At 55.8% G+C, this 19,150-nt stretch overlaps 1 protein-coding gene across 4 annotated transcripts in view; it reads right to left on the bottom strand.

Moving 5' to 3' along the window:
- RASA3 (RAS p21 protein activator 3) overlaps positions 1-17,490 on the bottom strand; it is a 122,698-nt gene extending 105,208 nt beyond the window's left edge. Inside the window, exon 1 of one of the 4 annotated variants that reach the window (XR_016212641.1) lies at positions 17,334-17,489. Coding sequence is in view for 1 of the 4 variants with exons in the window: in XM_070048522.2 (XP_069904623.1) it covers positions 17,334-17,388 (55 nt within the window). In the remaining 3 variants the exon portion in view is untranslated. Of the gene's footprint in view, positions 1-17,333 lie in introns of all 4 variants that reach the window. The other 3 variants (XM_070048522.2, XM_070048524.2, XM_070048523.2) reach the window with 3 other exon arrangements.
- Between the last annotated feature and the right edge of the window lie 1,660 nt (positions 17,491-19,150).

Raw genomic sequence — 19,150 nt, 5'->3', positions numbered from 1 at the left:
GCACATGGGCCCGTGCTCCCCTCTGCAATAACAAAGATCCCAGCCATGGTGACCTCAGCAGTGGGAGTTTTGGAGGTCGGCAGGGACGAGGGGTGAGTGTCTCTCCCAGCCACTTTCCCATGCTGTGCCGCCCCCACCCCCACCACCAGGGTCAGCCCCATGCAGGGCCAGCAGGGCTCGCTGGGCAGGCTAAGCTCAACAGCTGCTGTCTGAAGAATCCGGAATTCCCCAGCTCAGCCCAGGCCAGAGGCCGTGGGAAAATGAGTCCCACTCCAGACCTCTGAACAGGAACCCAACACAGCAGGGCCCCAGGGTCCATATACACACACATGGATTTTCCCAAACAGTCCATATTCCTGGAACATGACACCAGCCTTGGAAAACCCCAACTTTGCCGGGGCCACAATAAAGAAATGCCCAGGAGGTGTGGGGCTGAACCAGCCTCAAAGTGCCTGAGCTGAGCTCCCTGAGCCCCACCAGCTACGAGTTGTGCCCACCTCACAGGGGTGGGCTTTCCTTGCATTAGGATAGGCCTGGCCCCGGAGGTGAGCAAGGGAGGAAACCACTCAGATGGAGCCACATAACGACAGCCAGGCACCAGTGCAAGAAAGGGAGCTGCCTTCCCAGCGGCTGGCCCTGCGTCCACACACAGCCTAAGTGAGCATTCCAGGCAGGTGAGTCTTGATTCTGGGCCCTGGCCTCTCTGCTCCAGCACTGCCTCCAGCAGGACCAGCGGTCAATGCCAAGGCCTTCGCTCTCTGGGTAGGCCAGGCTGTCCACGCTGGTTGAAAGACCTCTAAGAAGAAAGGGGCCTCGGGTGGAAAGAGAGCTGACAACCCAAGGGGAGGGTTCCTGCCCCGCCACAAATCCTGCGCCTTGGCAACTAAAGGTCCCCCAGGACACTCAGCAGCTGTGGCAGCCTGGTCCTGAGTCCAGGTGCATGCCCGGCACCATGCAGGCCCTCAGCGTCTCAGAGCCTCAGAGCAGCAGGGGTTAAAACGTCTTCCCTCTTCTAGGCACAGGCACAGCCAGGTTCCAACATGACCGGGGTCTGCCAGGGCCATCCATTCTTCCCACAGCCACTGGTGGACAGGAAATAAAGAGCAAACTGGATGCTCCAGTACCTTCTAGAACTGGATTTAGGATGAAAAAGAGAAACCACAAGATCTAAAAATGAAAGTGAAATCTTTTTCCTCAAAATGAAAAAAAAAACAAAACAAAACAAACAAACAAACAAAAAAAAAAACAAACAAAAAATACACATACCCACCCAAAAAACAAAGCTGCAGGGCAGATGCAGAGCCGTATGTTGATGCCCCCTGCTACCTGCGGAGCAGACTGAGTGCGACATGACCCCTGCATGAGGGCTGGGGGTAACCAAGGGCAGGTGCATCTCTTGCCGAGTGAGGGATTGACCATGGGCAGGATGTGTCTCCCGCTCCCTGAGGGACTGTGTCCCCTGCCTCGTGTGAGGGGCTGACTGGGATGTGTCCCCTGCCCTGTGTGAGGGGCTGATGGTGGGCGGGGCGTGTCTCCCACTGTGTGAGGGACTAAGTGTGGGATCACCCACGGTGGCTCCTTCACTCAGAAAACAGATAGAACAGGACAGGGAAGTGAAACCGGCTCCTACAAGTGCAAACAACTTGTCTGGTATGGATCACACCTAATTTAGACCCATGCTGAGCTAAGGACACCACCAAGCTCAGAAAACAAACTCCAGAAAAAGGCACACTAATGATTAGGACAATGAACTTCATGAAATACTGCAAAGACTCCTGTCACAGTCCCGGGAATGCTGGTGGCACCAGGGCAGGCAGGGAGGAGGTGGTTCCCATGGCCATTCCTGTGATCCTGGACCAGAGGACCTTTCTGTAACCAGGAAAAGCATTGCCACCAACACGGAAACTCAACACAGCCAATGCTTCCAGACACTAACATGTCTAATCTCTGGTTCTGATCCATGGTCGTGTTGATCTGTAATTTTTAGCAAAAACAAAACACTCAATCCAAAATCCTCCAGGCACTCTGGTGCTCCAGATAATGACCCCCATGTGAGAACCACTTCCTGGGGTTCCAGGCCCAGGAGGCAACTGTGAAGCCAGGAAACGGGGACGACACTTGCCACTCCTCATCCCTCAGGCACCCAGGTACTATGACAACTGCATCTGGACCAAAGTTCGAACGTCTTTCTTACACTCAAAGAAAAATGTTGGGCCCTCTGCTGCAGGTGACAGAACATTACTCCATGTCACAGCCTTCCAGACACAAAGTCAGTCTGCTCAGAGCCTGAGGCGCCCCTGGGAGCCAGCCCCATCCTCTCTGCTGGGCTGCACATGGGGTCCCAGGGACTCCGATGCAGCCGTCTCCTCTGACGCACTCAGAGAACGCCTTCTTCAATGAGGCCTCAGCAATCTTCCACCCTCCTTCAATCTCTAAAACTGTTCTGGGAGGCCGGCACTGTGGCACAGTGGGTTAAGCGTCTGCCTGCAGTGCCGGCATCCCGTATGGTGCCAGTTCAAGTCCCAGCTGCTCTACTTCTGATCCAACTCCCTGCTAATCAGCCTGGAGAAATCGCAGAGGATGGCCCAAGTGCTTGGGCCTCCACACCCACGTGGAAGACTGGGAAGAAGCTCCTGGCTTCAAGTTGCAGCCATTTGGGGAGTGAACCAGCGGATGGAAAACCTCTCTCTCTGTCTCTCCCTCTCTCTCTATAACTCTGCCTTTCAAATTAATAAAAAAAAAATCTTTAAAAAAAAAACTCTTGTGACTTCTCAGCTCTTCCGTCCTCAGGTCGTTTACCTGTCTTCACACACAGCAGATGCGCACGCACAACGGTCGTAGGCTCCCTTTTCCAGAGCTCACCTGTTGTCCTTCACCCTGCATGAGTGTTCCTGTCGCTCCACCAACGGAGGGGCGGCTGTGAGTCCCTCTCCCGAAGGACTTCCCATAGTCCCCGGGTCTCACGGCCTCCGAAGGACGCACGCCACACAGCTGCACGTCACCTGGTCTCACCTTTCAGCCGGCAGTTACTGCACTTGGCTTTCACCCTTGCCGCTTGTTCATTGAATGCTGGCCGGGCTGCACTCCTGTGGTGGAGGCCTCTGCGCCCCAGGGTCACCCGGAGGTCACCTGCTTCTGGCACCAGCACAGACCCAGCTCCCAGGCCTCAGTCTCCATCATGGTCCTGCCCTGCTCCTGGCAGCTGACAGCAACAGAGACAGTGCACAGACAGGAGTGACCCCAGCCACAGTGGTCACCGCACCACCCAGCCACCTAGGTCTACCACACACACCATGCCTAGGTCTCCGTCACTGTCCTGCCCTGTGTCACTACACCAATTGGGGTGACAGCCCCAGGGCTCAGTGACCCCAGCCATGGTGAAATGGTGAACACTGCTCCTCTGCCACATCCCCAAGAGCACAAGTGACCCCTGCCACCATGACCACTGCAACACAGCTAGAGAGAGCTCATCCGTGGTAGCCACTGTCCCATAGCCAGGTCCCCAGGAGGGACCCCTGCCACCATGACCACTGCAACACAGCTAGAGAGACCTCAACCGTGGTAGCCACTGTCCCATAGCCAGGTCCCCAGGAGGGACCCCTGCCACAATGACCACTGCAACACAGCTAGAGACCTCAACCGTGGTAGCCACTGTCCCATAGCCAGGTCCCCAGGAGGGACCCCTGCCACCATGACCACTGCAACACAGCTAGAGAGACCTCAACCGTGGTAGCCACTGTCCCATAGCCAGGTCCCCAGGAGGGACCCCTGCCACAATGACCACTGCAACACAGCTAGAGACCTCAACCGTGGTAGCCACTGTCCCATAGCCAGGTCCCCAGGAGGGACCCCTGCCACAATGACCACTGCAACACAGCTAGAGAGATCTCAACCGTGGTAGCCACTGTCCCATAGCCAGGTCCCCAGGAGGGACCCCTGCCACAATGACCACTGCAACACAGCTAGAGACCTCAACCGTGGTAGCCACTATCCCATAGCCAGGTCCCCAGGAGGGACCCCTGCCACAATGACCACTGCAACACAGCTAGAGAGATCTCAACCGTGGTAGCCACTGTCCCATAGCCAGGTCCCCAGGAGGGACCCCTGCCACAATGACCACTGCAACACAGCTAGAGAGATCTCAACCGTGGTAGCCACTGTCCCATAGCCAGGTCCCCAGGAGGGACCCCTGCCACAATGACCACTGCAACACAGCTAGAGAGATATCAACCATGGTAGCCACTGTCCCATAGCCAGGTCCCCAGGAGGGACCCCTGCCACAATGACCACGGGCACAGAGCCACATCCTAAGGGCTGTGGGGCCATGTTGACTACTACACTGCACAGCCCAGCCCCAAGAGCCAAGAGCGACCTCGGCTGCGGTGACCTCTGCTGCACAGCTGTGACCAGACCTGCAGGGACCCTGGTTGCAGTGACCTCTGACCCAGGGCTGAAATGATATTAGCCCAGTAACCTCAGCCACATCCTTCCCAGCCATGCCCACCACCCACCCGAGTCTACCCAGATGAATAGAATAAGGGCTTCAAACTACGTCAAAAAACCACCATGTGGTTGCCGGGCATCCCACAGCCCCTGATCGTCCTGCTTGGTCCCTGCCAGCAGGAGAGAACGGTGACTTCCCCAGGTCAGCTCAGGCGCAGCCAGCAGGACCCAAAGCGGCACTCCCAGCCAGCTGAGCCACCATGAGCACCCACCTTCATCTCTCCTTTATCTCCATCCCGCACTTCCTGCTTCACCGAGCTCCGACCCTGCCCTGGACTCACGGGCACCCCAGTTCTGCAGTTACCTGCACTGGGCCCCTTACGGATGTTGAGAGGGCATTTAAGTTTTGGGTTTTTTGGCTTTTTAAACCAGAGGGTGTGTGTGACTGATACATCCCTGGCGGAACTGGATGGGCCCTGGATGTGTGCAGAATCTTGGGACAGTCAGGCTTCACCTGGATCCCGGAGTCTAGAACTCCTCCAGCGTCGTGTCTAAGAACAAATGCCCAGAACTGCAGCTTTCTGGAGAAAGCGTGCGCCTTAGCCACGCCCAGTTCCGGCGGCAGCAGTGAGGAGGCTCTAATCCGCAAAGGATTGCTCACTTGCAGGGTAAGTTAGCAGAGGAAGGGTCAAAAACCTCACAACAATGATATATTTGGTTTTTGTTTTTTGTTTGTTTGTTTGTTGACAGGCAGAGTTAGACAGTGAGAGAGACAGAGAGAAAGGTCTTCCTTTTTCCGTTGGTTCACCCCAAAAATGGCCGCTATGGCCAAGTGCGCCAATCCGAAGGCAGGAGCCAGGTGCTTCCTCCTGGTTTCCCATGCGGGTGCAAGCGCCCAAGCACTTGGGCCATCCTCCACTGCACTCCCGGGCCACAGCAGAGAGCTGGCCTGGAAGAGGAGCAACCAGGACAGAATCCGGCACCCCAACCAGGACTAGAACCCGGGGTGCCGGCACCGCAGGCGGAGGATTAGCCTAGTGAGCCGTGGCACCGGCCAATGTTATATATTTTTTAATTGGTACATGGAGACATTTAACAGATTAAACAAAATACTGCTTCCTTAGCAAACACAAGGAGGCACATTTCTTTAGAGCTACAAGAACCAAAAGCACCTACTTACACAGATTTTAAACCAAGACCAAAAGCCCTGTGCTCTCAGCCAGCCAGGCAAGTAGCAAAGGAGTGCCCACTTCTGTGTCAGGCCCCCCAAGGAAGCCCCAAGGCTTCACTCCCAGGGCCCTCATCAGGCAGTCAGGTAGCCGGTGCGGTTTATTTCTCCCTGTGCTGTCGCTTCTCCTGTGGGAGCTGAAAGCCTTTTGAATTCCTGATTCCAGGGTATTTCTGCCAGCGTTGCTGAGTCTGCCGCACAGTCTTGCAGACAGAGATTCACTACCAGATTGCAAGTGTATTTAGAAAGCAAACTGTTTATGGAAGAGTCTGAGCTAACGGTGCACCAAGGACTATTTCCTACAAAGACTGGAATAGGCCCATATTTAAGGCATAACCTAATTTACTGTTTCAAAGTAGCTGCTGAGTTGGTAGAGGGCTTATCCCAGTCAGTTTTAAGAAAGGAGCGTTCCTTGCAGGTTCCATGTGCTGTGGAAAATCTACTGAATTCCAGTGTAACTGGGTTGTTTCCGAAAGCGGACTGACGTCTAGGGAAATCACTCACTTGTCTGTGCAGTCTCTGTCTACACCACGTCAGCACAACCCTGCCACCTGACCACCTCCACCGGAGAGAACCCGGGACTCAAGACATAGCTTGGATGAGCACAAGTCAGTGCTGCCCCACTGGTGGGTATTATGCCCGAAATCCAGAAGGAAGATATTAGGCAGGAGTTAGGCGTGGCACAGGGGGTTAAGCCACCACTTGAAGCACCAATCCAGTGTCAAAGTACAGGTTTGAGTCCCAGCTCCTCCATTTCTGATTCGGGTTCCCACTAAAGTGCCTGATAAGGCAGTACATGATGGCCCAAGTCCTTGGGTCCCTGTCACCCACTTGAGAGACCAGGAGGAAGTTCCTGACTCCTGGCTTCAGCTGGGCCCAGCCTCAGCTGTTGAGGGCACCTGAGGAGTGAACCAGTGGATGGAAGATTTCTGGGTCTGTCTCTCTGTCACTGTCTTTCAAACACATTCATCAGTCTTTTAAGGAGAGAAAGGAAAGAGAAGGGAAAAAGAAATGGGAGGCGGGAAGGGGAAGGAAAGGAAATGAAGGGAAGGAGGGAAACAGGAAAGGAGGGACGAGGGGAGGCAAGGAGGGACGAGGGGAGGCAAGGAGTGGGGGACAGAAACCAAGGGGGAAATGAAGGAGAGCAAGGACAGGGCAGGGGGAGTGAGGACAAAAAGGGAAGGAAGGAGGTTAAAGGACTGAAGACGACGAAGGAAGATGGGGGGGACAGGGAGGGAGGAAATGGGGGAGGAAGCTGTGAGAGGAGGAGGGAAGGGGAGGAAATGAAGGCACGAGAAAGGAAGTGAGGGGAGGACGGGAGGGGCAAGAAAGGCAGAGGTGGAGGGAAGGAGGGAGGAGAGAAAGGGAGCGGGGTACACACTGACGAAGACTAAAGAAAGGCAACAGGTGGAGGGAGGGAGGGAGGGAGGGAGGGAGGGAGGGGAGAAGGAAGCAAGAGCTTAAACCACATGGAAGGGAAGGGAAGAAAGGAAGACGGCGACCAGAGGGAGGAAATTCGGGAAAGGAGAGGAGGGCAGGTCAGAGACCAGAGACGGACAGGAGCAGAGGAGATGGGGGAAGAGGAGAGGGGACGGGAGAAGGAAGGGAGAAAGCCACACTGTGCTTCAAGTATTCTCCCTTGTGACACTACCTTTACCGGCATGATGTAACCAGGCAGGTACATCGTGAGGCCTAGGTGATGGAATCCCTGCAATTTACTGTCTGTCTTTTTCACTGTCGGTGTGATCTGCCCACCTTCCCAGGATGTACCTGTATCTCATCTGGGACTGGGAAGGAGGAGCCACCATGATGACCACATGGAATTTAAATTCAAAGTCCCCAGAGTCTTCTTGCATGCTAAGACCCCACCTCACTTATTTATCTGGTTAAGGTGCCCCCTCTAGCTCATGAAAGAGGCTGAGAATGGAAGAGGTCTCTTTTCACTAGGAACCGTGTTTGGAGGTCTCTCTCTCCAGCAACCCTCTGGCCCACCCGTGATGGGATTCCTCTGTGTGGGGTGGCCCACACTCACACGTGGATGCAGGCCTCTGCTGAGAATTCTGATTGCTGTATGCTTTCAAGTGTAGCATATAGGGAATCTTTCTGTCTCCTGATAGTATCGGCAAATTATCAAGGAGTGCGATATAACTGGCCTTCCCCCAGTAAGCCCTAAGTATTCACTTCTTCCAATATTTAATTCAAGGTTAACATAAGTGGTACATCTATTGCTCAGTTTAAGTCTTTATATGTGTCCTATATATAGGACAATAGGGTGTAACCGATTAAGAGTAAACAAATAAGTATGTATGTAAATGAAGCAGTCTTGCAGAAAATTAACTGACCCAATGCTTGAGGTTTACATTACTAGGGTAATCTTGGTAGGTAATAACAATAATAAGTCCTCTCTTTAGGATTCTTAGCATTATGAGTGTATTTAATACTGGGGCATTACTTTTCTTACCTAGATTAACAGGAAAATAAGCTTGCATCTTATAAAATTTATTAGTGGGAAAAAATGACTTAAAACGGTGGTTACAAGCAATCCACTAGACAGTAAGATGAAGTTTCCACAGCAGAAGGCCTTAACCAGTCCTTATCAAAAATGAAAGCTGAGGGGTCGGCACCATGGCTCACTTGGTTAATCCTCCACCTGCGGTGCCAGCATCCCATATGGGTGCTGGGTTCTAGTCCCGGTTGCTCCTCTTCCAGTTGCTCCTCCTCCTGGTTGCTCTCTGCTGTGGCCCGGGAAGGCAGTGGAGGATGGCCCAAGTGCTTGGGCGCCTGCACCCGCATGGGAGACCAGGAAGAAGCTCCTGGCTCCTGGCTTCGGATCGGCGTAGCTCCGGCCATGGTGACCATTTGGGGAATGAACCAACAGAAGGAAGACCTTTCTCTCTGTCTCTCTTTCTCACTGTCTAACTCTATCTGTCAAATAAAAAAAAAAAAATGAAAGCTGAAGCTGAGGGAAATCTGCACAATAAGTGAAAACCTACAGGGATAGACATAAAATGTTGCCTACTTGGACATTGTTTATTGCAAATAGACTAAAGCTATCTGTGACATCATGAAACACTCTAATCAACAAATTGCTTCTAGAAATTGTGATGCACAGACTACCAATGTGGAGATGGTTTTCTGGCGTTCCCAGGAAACTGAAGTCATGGCGGGTTAAAGGTTTAATGTGTGCATGTAACTAACAGAAACAATGAGAAAAAACGACAGGGAAATAGAAAGGAGTAAGATGTGTCTTTGATAAAGGCTAAAGGGTGAAGATGTTGTATTGGGTTTTGTTTTGTTTACAGGAAAGAAGGCAAATTTTGTCTTAAAGTACCTGGGCTGTTTTAGGATGGGAAGACAGGCAGCAAAGAACCAACTGGAATGAGGATGTAAGGTCAGGGTTAGGGAAGATGGGGAAGGGGAGGGAAGAGGAATCTCGTGAGAGGGTCTCTACACGCGGTCCAGCCGACTAGCATGGGAATGGGATAGGACTTACAAATTTCCCGAGCGGCCGAACACTGGTAGCAAGAGTGCACTGAAGACAAAGTGTCCAACAGTCTGACACCAGCGGCCTGGGTAAGAATTCCTGGACTCTAAGGGAACAGATGGCCACTTCCCAGGGCTCACACAAATCAGGCAGAACCAGAACTGGTTGGATACCAAGGAAAGGCTCTGGCAGGCTTACAGGTTAAGTCAATCACTACTAAAATTATGAAAATATGCAGTTTCAATAAATGCTGTAATAGTGGTCCAAGTCAGCTTTGCTACGATGATCTCTTCAGTACAACACATGTGCCTGTCTCGGGAAAATAAAGCTGGCATAAACAGACGTGGACCCAGCCCAAGTGCGGGCTCATCACAAGCCTGGACAGCGGCCTGGCCCTCCAAGTCCTTGACTCTCCTGTTGTGCAGAGCCTTGCAGGGACGGGCGTTTCTCACGGTAGCTTAGATGCCCGTGTCCCACACGGCAGTACCTGGTTCAGTGCCAGGCTCTAGCTCCCGACTGCAGCTCAATAAGAGGCAGCAGCTATGGCTCAAACGATTATGTCTCTGCCGCCCCCAAGGAGAGACCTGGGTTGAGTTTCCAGCTTAGTCCTAACCGTTGAAGGCATCTGGGGAGTGAGCTGCTGAATAGGAAAGCTCTCTCAAAAATAAAAATAAAAATAAACGTTTAGAGGCCGGCGCTGTGACATAGCAGGTAAGGCCACCATCTGCAGTTCTGGCATCCCATATGGGGGCCAGTTTGAGTCCCAGCCGCTCTACTAGCGATCCAGCTCCCTGCTATGCCCTGGGAAAGCAGTAGAAGACGGCCCAAGTCCTTGGGCCCCTGCACCCACGTGGGAGACCCTGAAGAAGCTCCTGGATCCTGGCTTCAGATCAGCCCAGCTCCGGCCATTATGGTCATTTGGAGAGTGAACCAGTGGATGGAAGATCTCTCTCCCTCACTCTCTTTGCCTTTGCCATCCTGTAACTGTGCCTTTCAAATAAATAAATAAATCTTGAAAAAAAAAAAAAACCTTGTAAATGGTAGTCAGGTCTACTGCTCCTGGGAAACAGATGTTGGCCTTAGGAATCAGTTACTAGCAGGCCCATGCATCTCCCAACCTCTTGAATTGTGCTGTCAGGTATCATATGGCCGAGTGTATTTCCATCAGGTAAAGCGGTTTCCCATGATCCACCCACTGCAGACAACTTCTCAGGACCCAGAGCCTGCAGACTGGCATTATGGAGGTGACATCAGAGGAAGACTGTCCTTGAGGCTCCTCACCTCCCGCCTGCAGCACAGCTTGAGAATGGTGACCCTCAGGGTCACTCCTCACAATGTCCAGGGCCCTGCAGGCTCCAGGACTGCACACCCAGGGGACTCCAGGAGCAGACAGCAGCGGAGGAAGTGGCAGCCGTCCCAAGGCTGTGGACCAGGATGTCTCTGCTGACACAAGTCCTTTTTCCTACCTCTCTTACTTCCTTTGTGCTAGCCACTTCCATTTCCTGCCAGGAGAATCCCTGGGACCGTATTTGTGGGTGGCCTTAGCAAAGGCTGATGCTTCAGCAAGACACTGCTGGCTGCATCGACCAATACCAAAAATCAAAAAAATCAGGCAATTTCCACAAGTCCTGATTCTCTCTGTGTGCCCAACGAGAGATGCCCTGATGCCCCAAAGTGGGACTGCAAGTTATCCCTATTGTTTTAAACACCGCTAGCCTCTGTTCTCCTATGCTTACTACAAGTATAGAAAATCTGTCAGGGGCCAGAGCCGTGGCTCACTTGGTTAATCCTCCGCCTGCGGCGCCGGCATCCCATATGGGTGCCAGGTTCTAATCCCGGTTGCTCCTCTTCCATTCCAGCTCTCTGCTGTGGCCCGGGAAGGCCGTGGAGGATGGCCCAAGTGCTTGGGCCCTGCACCCACGTGGGAGACCAGGAGGAAGCACCTGGCTCCTGGCTTTGGATCAGTGCAGCGCGCCGGCCATGGTGGCCATTTGGGGAGTGAACCAATGGAAGGAAGACCTTTCTCTCTGTTTCTCTCTCTCTCACTGTCTGTAACTCTACCTGTCAAATAAACTTAAAAAAGAAAAGAAAAGAGAAGAGAAGAGAAGAGAAGAGAAGAAAAGAGAAGAGAAGAGAACTTAACAAAAAAAAAAAAAAAAAAAAAAAGAAAGAAAGAAAAGAAAATCTGTCAGGGTGGTTACCTGAGCAGGTGTGCTGTGCTTCCAGGCGGCTCAAGCTCTAGACTCGGGAGCTACCTGCGTGGGTACCAGTGATTCCTTTTTTGTCGTCACTGAGTAAACCCAGTGGTCCTTTGCCAGGAGGCATGGCGATCACCCTTACAGCCAAGAGCAGTGGTCCCTGTGAACTGTGGTCAGGAGCTGCCCAGACCCCCCAGCTCCCGGGGCTAACCTGGCTGTGGAGAATTCCCCTGCTGTACCCCGCCTCCGCACTGGTTCAGCTCGTGCTCCTTGGCCTGGCTTCTGTCTACCAAGCAGTTCCCTGGAAGTGCCACATACTTCCCTTGGGGCGCAAGGGGCCAGTTACTGAAATCCTGACAGAGGAAGGCGGATCAGTTTCCGCTGAGGAGAGGGTCCAGCGGGGCTCCTGGGGGCTCATCCTGAGAGTCGTGCGAGCATTGCGAGGCGCTCGGTCTTCTCCCTGTCCCAGGTAGAGGCTTACGCCTAGTGCTGAACAAAACCAGCCGCTGTGCTTTTCTGCTCCCGGTAGGATTCTCCTGAAAGCGTGGTCACAGGCTGGCTGGTGCTGCCGCCTCTCTAGACACAGCACAAACACCAAGGAAACGGCTCAGCTGAAAGGAGCCTGTGCCGTCTCGCAGGGCACACCTGGCTGCTCCAGGGGCTCCTGACCTCGTGCTGCACGGAGGGAGCTCCACACCGCCAGGACGTTTGTCACTAGACTAATTGCAGAGCTGGGCACCTCTCGGGGTCCGACCATCCTGCAGAGCTCCGGGGTCCTCGGCCACCATCATCCCCCAAAGACAGGTCTCAGGTGCCCTTGACCTGTCTTTAATGCCAGAGGTCAGAGCTGTTTGACTCCTGATGGAACGCGCACTTCACCTTCTTGGCGATGTGTTGTACTCACCCAAGAGTTGTACGTACTTGTACAGAAAAAAGTGGTCTGATTACCGTTGGGATAACAAAGGCGTGAAATGTCAGTCAGTAAGTGCTCTGACACTGGTAAATCTTGGAAACTCTGGCATTGTGATGCTCGTGGCTCTGGTCAGTTGCTGAAGGCTGAGATGACCAAAACGGGGACTTGCTGAACCACAACGCAGTCAGCCCCGAGGGGCCTCTGCAAACAGTGAAGCACACCCTACCTGACGTGTAAACACAAGGTGACCTACCCCAAGGGTGGGCCCCTAACCAGGCAGCTGGATTGCGGCCAGTCACAGGCTGAAAGCTATCGAAGTTGACCACAGAAGACAGATGCCACTGCCGTCAGCCAGGCTGTGCAGGTCACTTCCTGTTCTCAGCTACAAATAGAACCTGGTCCAGGTGGGGCTTTCTGAGCCTCTCCCTCCAGAGTGCCGCTGCCCCTCCTAGAACCTCTTCTTGCTCAAGTAAACTGTGAACTTGAACGGGGCTGATCTTTTTTTTTAACAAGTCCCCATGGCAGCCAGGCCAGAACCATCTCCAAGGCACTCAGCTGCCTTAGCCTTCAAGTGCCACTTGCAAAATTCACATCTCATGCTTCATAAACAAAACAAGGGCAGCGACCTCTTCACTTGTGGCTGTGTCCAACCAGTGCCTCCACCTCCTTTGTGCACTCAGGATCTGCCATGTTTAAATCGTGGTGTGCCGCCTTGAAACGTGACGCAGGCAGCGCCAGGAAGACTCCGTGGAGGGAGCGCTGTGGCTCGGGGCAAGGCGGGATGGAGTGGTCGTTCAGATTCTGTGGCGACGCACAGTAGCATGTGGAGAAGCCTCTGCAAGGCCATTTGCCATCTGAGTGACTGCATCCACAGGGTCACCTCTGAGGCCTCTGCACCCCAGTCCAACCACAGGTCCACCCGCCCTGTACCCACAGGGCCAGAGACATGCCAATGACCCTGCTCAATCACCTCTGAATCTCAAGACCTGGCCATCACCATTCCTCTGCTCTCCCTTGCCCCTCTGGTCAGCGGCAGGCCTCAGACACCCCTGGCCAGTGCCTTACCCCACTGCCCAGGCATACAAACTAGTGGCCCTTCCTTCCCTCCTGAACACCGACTGCCTCTTGTTCCCAAAGTGGCCATTTCTCTTCCCCAGCCCTCCTAATGCCCCCACTCAGGTTCACAATGAAAAGACAGGAGAGAGCATGAAGCAGTGGGAACAAGCCCATTCTAGGATGCAAGCCCCAGCTGGGCACCTACAGGCGGGGTGAATGGGCCTGTCTTAATTCCAATGATTCCCCCTTCCTCAGTGTCAACATCATGGAACTGTGAGAATTCAAATGGAATTAAACAACAGTCTCACAGCACCCTCCTAAGCCTGCATCCCTCCTCCTCCCAACACACGCCCAGCAAATACTGGAGCCTCTGGCCAAAACGGCCCTCGGACCCAGCACCTCGGCTTCTGCACACACAGACAGTCATGCACACCACCCTCGGGGATGAAAATAGCACAGGCCGCCCGCTGAGCTCGGTTAAGAGAATATCCAAGTTAATTTTAGCATCAGAGCGCTCAGGAGAACCTAAAATCTCTGATGCCAAGACCCACGTGTGGCCAGCCCAGCCCTGCCCTGCTCTGTCCAACGGCAAAGCTAGAGCGCTGCTGTCCCAGCCTCGGATCCACGGAACGCTGCTTGTCTCTGAGGTCAGCCATGGAACCGTGAGGGCCTGTAGGAACCACTTCCACCTAACAGGCTGCTGCACGCCTGTTTCAGCCAGGACGCCACCTGCGGCACGCTGAGACCAGGGCCTCACACATCCCGTGTAGGAGTCCTTTGAGAAAAACGGAGGCTCCTCCCACTGCCACCTCCACGCCAGGGCAGCACAGGCCGGGTCGCCCTTCCCGCCTCTCTGTCCTGCTGAGACTCTGCTTGCAGCTGGGGCAGGGAGATGCTGAGTCTGCAGGTGGCCAGCTCCTGGCCCCCAGCTCCCAGAGGCCAAGGGCATGGCCACAGCTCGCTGAGGGAGGCGCTGTCAGCTTTGGTGCTCACGGTTGGCCCTTGTTTGAAGACAGTTCTAATCTTACAGGAGGGAACGTGAGTGCTCAGGGGAGCATGACGTGGCAGGAGGGAGGGGGCAGGACCCAGGAGTGACAGGAAGTGTGGCAGCAGAGGCGGAGGCAGAGCATAGCCCCCAGGGCCCACAGGCACCCAAACACAGCTTGACGGCACGATGACATTAACACTCGGGCGGCTCAAGAGACAGCTCCTGGTTCTGGAATGCAGGGCTACGGATTTATTTCCATTTTTTACACAGCTTGAGAGAAGCACTATTGCTCTTTATTGAACATGTTTATCAACAGAGATGACACTTTTTAAAACAAGTGGTAAATATTATGGCAACGGAAAACATCACTGGCAGTGCCCAGGGAGCACTGTAGGACCAAGCACTCTCAGAGTGCTCCTCACAGCCCGGCGGCTCAGAGACAGCACACACCTGCTCCGGGCGGCACTCACGTGGCCCACGCACACCCAGACCCCCGTGATGACCCAGTGTTGACTGCTGGGTGCAAAGAAAGAGCTGAGCAAGATACGAATGCGGGCAGCAGGTTCTGCAGGACCAGGGCTCCAGCCAATGGCCAGAAAAACATCTACGTTTACTCTGCTTTCTTCTGTGTCATCTCATTGGCAAAGTGCGGAAGGGAAACGAAAGAGGAAGGCGAAAAAGGAAGGGATTCTTCCCATCTTCCCCAGCATTAGCCTCTGAATGAACCCAAGGAGCAGCACACAGTCCAAACCTGTTTAGAAAGCCAAGGCTCCCACTCCTAAAAAAGCTCTCCCCACCCCCCCCAAAGTTCTGTCCTTTCTTAAGGTGGCACCGTAGAGACACTGCTGATGTGTGACTGTGGGGACTGCTCTCCTCCCTGTCCTTTCCGGGGTGTTTATCTGAGCTGAGCAAGTTCCCCGGATGCAGAAGTCACCACCACCTCCTGCTGGAAAACCAGGCTGGGACGGGGGAGGAGCCTGCAGGGGTCACCCCGACAGTCACCGCAGGCTGCACGGGCACCCCGCGCACCCGAGGTGAACGCACAGCAAGAGGCCAGCTGCAGCCCGCGGAACGCCAGAGGCTTCAGGCAGACGAGAAGACAGAGTCCAGGGTGGCCACAGACGGAGGACGGGGAAGGAAGGTGACGAGCTCTGCACACCACAGCCGGCTGGGGCGCCCCCAGCTCCCCGCTCACTGACGGGTCTTCCCAAGGGTGGGGGGACTTCTGCCAGTGGGAGTGCCAAACAAGGCTAAGCCCAGCCCACCCAGCCTGCCGGCAGAGTCCTCGGCCCAGGCCTCCTCTCAGCAACACACCTCCAACCATTTCTGCCTCAAACTTGGGGATGTGCCTCACCTCTGCATGCACAGCTGTGCTCCCCACGCACCCCTGCCCCCTAGCGAGACACAGACACCCCTCCTGTAGCCAGCCTCGCAGGGGGAGAGAGGGGCAGGTGCATGTGCACTGCTGCCAGGGCTCACAGCTGCTGCTCCCAGACACAAGGGGCAAGGGACACCAGAGGACCAAGTGACACCCAGTGCCCACATGGGACAAGAGGCAACCAACACCCCAGTCGCTGGGCACTGGGTTAAGCTTCCACTGTGTGGGGATTTCACAGCTTTTCAAAGTGTGCACAGTGGGGAGGGGGAGGCAGCCCAATCAGGCAGCTTCTCCCACAAACAGCACGGCAGGCCAGCAAAGCTGCGCCCTGGACATTCTGGAAAGAAGTGAATCTTCTGTTGAACTCTGCATGGGAATCCTTCCTTGAGGCTGAGGCTGAAGGGCAGGCGCCTTCCCCAGTCACCATCTCCCCAGAACCGCTCCCGCTCCCCGAGGGTGAGGAGACACAGCAGCCCCCACAATCCACTGGGCCCACTCACTGAGCAAAAGAACTGACCCAGGACTGGCCTCTGCCCTGCCCACGCGCTCAGACGCCCATCAGCTCCCCTGTGAGCAGAGGTCCCTTCCTGCTCCCATCACAGCTCACAGGCCGCCACTTCCTATCTGCAGTGCCCTGGGCCAAGGATCAAAACAGCGACCCCGCGATGATCTGTGCACCAAATAAAGCAGACAGGAAACACACTGATTCGTGTGGCTGGAATCCCTCGGGCAGCATCGAATGTCACTGGTGCCTGGCACAGCTCCTGGCGGCCCTTCCCCCCATGGGAATAGATCAGGATGTGGTGCACAGGGCAGTGGGGCAGAAGGACCTCCAGGCACCAGGACGGGACACTCTGGGTCGGTCCTGAGAACCCCATCCCACCCCTCATCGATGTCACTCCAGGAGACCACCGGGTTTGGGGGCTGGGGGAGCTATCACTGTCCCAAGGCAAAACAACGGCGGGAGCCTCTCCAGATAGAAGCAGGAAGTCCAGAGCCGGCCCTCCGCATGCTCCTCCCAGCCCACTCTGGGTTCCCTGGTCATTCCCTCCGCACTCCTGCTGCCCAGAGAAAAGCTGGTCCTGAATGGCAGGCCCTGTGACTGTGAGCTCCCACGGTCGGCTCTCAATGGAAGGGGGGAGGTGCTGGCGGTTTAGGTGGCTGTCAGGCCAGCTCCAGGCTGTCAGCCAGAGGCTACATCACCACACGCGCGCGCGCGCGCGCACACACACACACACACACACACACAGCAGCCAGCCGCCCGCCCACGCAAAGATGGAGCGGCGCATCCACAGCCCCCAGAAAGGAAGCTTCCGGGCCAAGTGGCAAGGGGAGACGCGAGACCCCAACCCAGTGAATTTGACCCCTGCAGTGCAGTTGTCCAGCCAGGCCCATGCTCGCGCATGCACGTGCACACACAGAGACACACACCCTGCACACACTCCACACACGGGCAGGCACGCCCCCTGACAGGCGACCCCCGCCCCGGCGTGGAGGAACCCGCCCGGCCCCGGCGAGGTGGGGGACGCGGCACTGGCCGCTCGGCTCTCCGGGAGCGCGCAGTCAGGAGGGCGCCTCCGCGGCGGACCCACCGGCCGAAAGCTGCGCAGGGTCGGCTCCCTGGGCGGCTGCCGCGGGCACTCACCGATCTTGATCCTCACGCTCTGGAAGACGCGTAACCCCTCTTCCTCCACCGCCATGCTGCGCCTGGGAGCCGCCGGCCCAGCGCCCGCGCCGCGCTCAGCGCCCCGCGTTCCGCGCTCCGTCGCGCTTTGCGGCCTCCCAGACCCAGCCGCCGGCACCGCCCACACGTCCACCCATTGGCTGAGGGCCGCGGCGAGGACTGGGGCTCCGCCCACGGCCCTGGCCCTGCTCCGCATTGGCCGATTTCCTGGGGGGCGGGGTTTGAGAGACTCCGCCCACATCCCAGCCGCAGCTTCCCATTGGTCCCGGCTCTGGGGGCGGGTGGGCCTAAGAGGCGGGATCGCTGGGGACCCGCCTGGCCAGGCGGGGCGACCTGAGGCGGCCTTGGCCCACCCGGCTCGGAGACCCTCCGGGCGGAAGAGAGCAACGGAGGTCGCCCGGGGCCCAGACCCGCTGTTGACATCCGCGAGGCTTCTGGAAGAAGAGAAATTAAAACATCAAACCGGGAAGGGAAAGCCCCGGGCCCAACCTCAACTGCCGGAGAGGCAAACCCCAAGCAAGAGCCAACGACCTGCGGGGGTCGAGGGGGAACCGGGGCCCTTGGGCGGCCCACAGGGAGCCCCAGCCTCCCTGGTGCGGCAGGGGCAGCCCCTTCCTCTCCGCGTCTCCTCCCCACCCCCAACCCCAGTGACCAGGCTGACCTCCACGCCCCCTCCTCTCTGGGACTCATGGCTCCTGACCGCGGTAGGGAGGTGCCCACCAGGAGCTGGGGGGTGCCCTCCACGGGTGTCCAACGGCCTACAGCGACCACCTCCCGATGCCACCGGCGCTTCTGCGGCACAGGTCAGCTGCTCCGGCCCATGGCCCAGGACCCGGGTGCTGCCACGCTGGGAGCAGAGACCCACAGCTGCCCTCAAGGCCTAGCCCAGAGCACATGTGCGCCTTCCTGAACCCACCCACACAACGGGATAGGGTCAGGCTGGGGTCACAGCTCACCCCAGATCTAGCGTTCGGGTCATCCCCGCCACACCGTTAGAACTGAGCGGCCCTGCTCCCCAGAGAAGAGGTCTGTGCTGGGCTCCGGGTGCCAGGGCAGGTGGAACAGGTGCTGGCCTCCTGCTGCCAGTGCCTGCGCTTCGGCAGTGCGTCAGAGGCAGCTCCAGGGCAGGGCCTCCCATTCCCTCCATACCCAAGATCCTTCCTCAGCAAAGCCTAGCTCCTTGGGCCACCAGCGTGCCGTTCGTGTTGGTCACTGGGTTTCTTTATTAGAACATATTCCCTTAGAACCCTGATAATAAACAGGAAAGTAGGGGGGGACTACAGCGAAAGGTGACAACAATGGCATCTCCAGTGTTTCCGTAACTCAGGGTTACGTTTGCTCTCTGGGATGTAATCTTACTTGTTCGCTTGTTTGAAAGGCAGAGAGAGAGAGAGAGGAAAGAGAGGTGTATTTACTGGTTCAGAGCTAGCCCAGGCTGAAGCCAGGAGCCAGGAGCTCCATCCTGCTCTCCCAAGTGCAGGGGCCCAAGTGCTTGGTCCATCATCTGCTGCCTTCCCAGAAGCTTCAGCAGGGAGCTGGATGGCAACAGGACTCGAACCAGCACTCCAATATGGGATGCCAGTGCCGCAGGTGACAGCCTCACCTGCTGTGCCACAGTGCTGGCCCCAAGATGGAGTCCTCAGCCAAACACCCTTGAGAACCAGCTCATCGGCAAGGCGCCATCTGGTAATTGCCAAAACAGCGTTATTAGATCAGTTATTATTTCCACCCGACCAGTCTGCTTTCAAAGAATCGCAGCAGCATAAAATGAATGGCCA

This window comes from Oryctolagus cuniculus, chromosome 9 (genome assembly GCF_051225735.1).
Source record: "Oryctolagus cuniculus isolate XC-2025 breed Fujian yellow rabbit chromosome 9, ASM5122573v1, whole genome shotgun sequence".
NCBI classification, from domain to species: domain Eukaryota; kingdom Metazoa; phylum Chordata; class Mammalia; order Lagomorpha; family Leporidae; genus Oryctolagus; species Oryctolagus cuniculus.
Note: the sequence above shows the minus strand (reverse complement) of the source record. Positions and strands in the feature narration are given on the sequence as shown.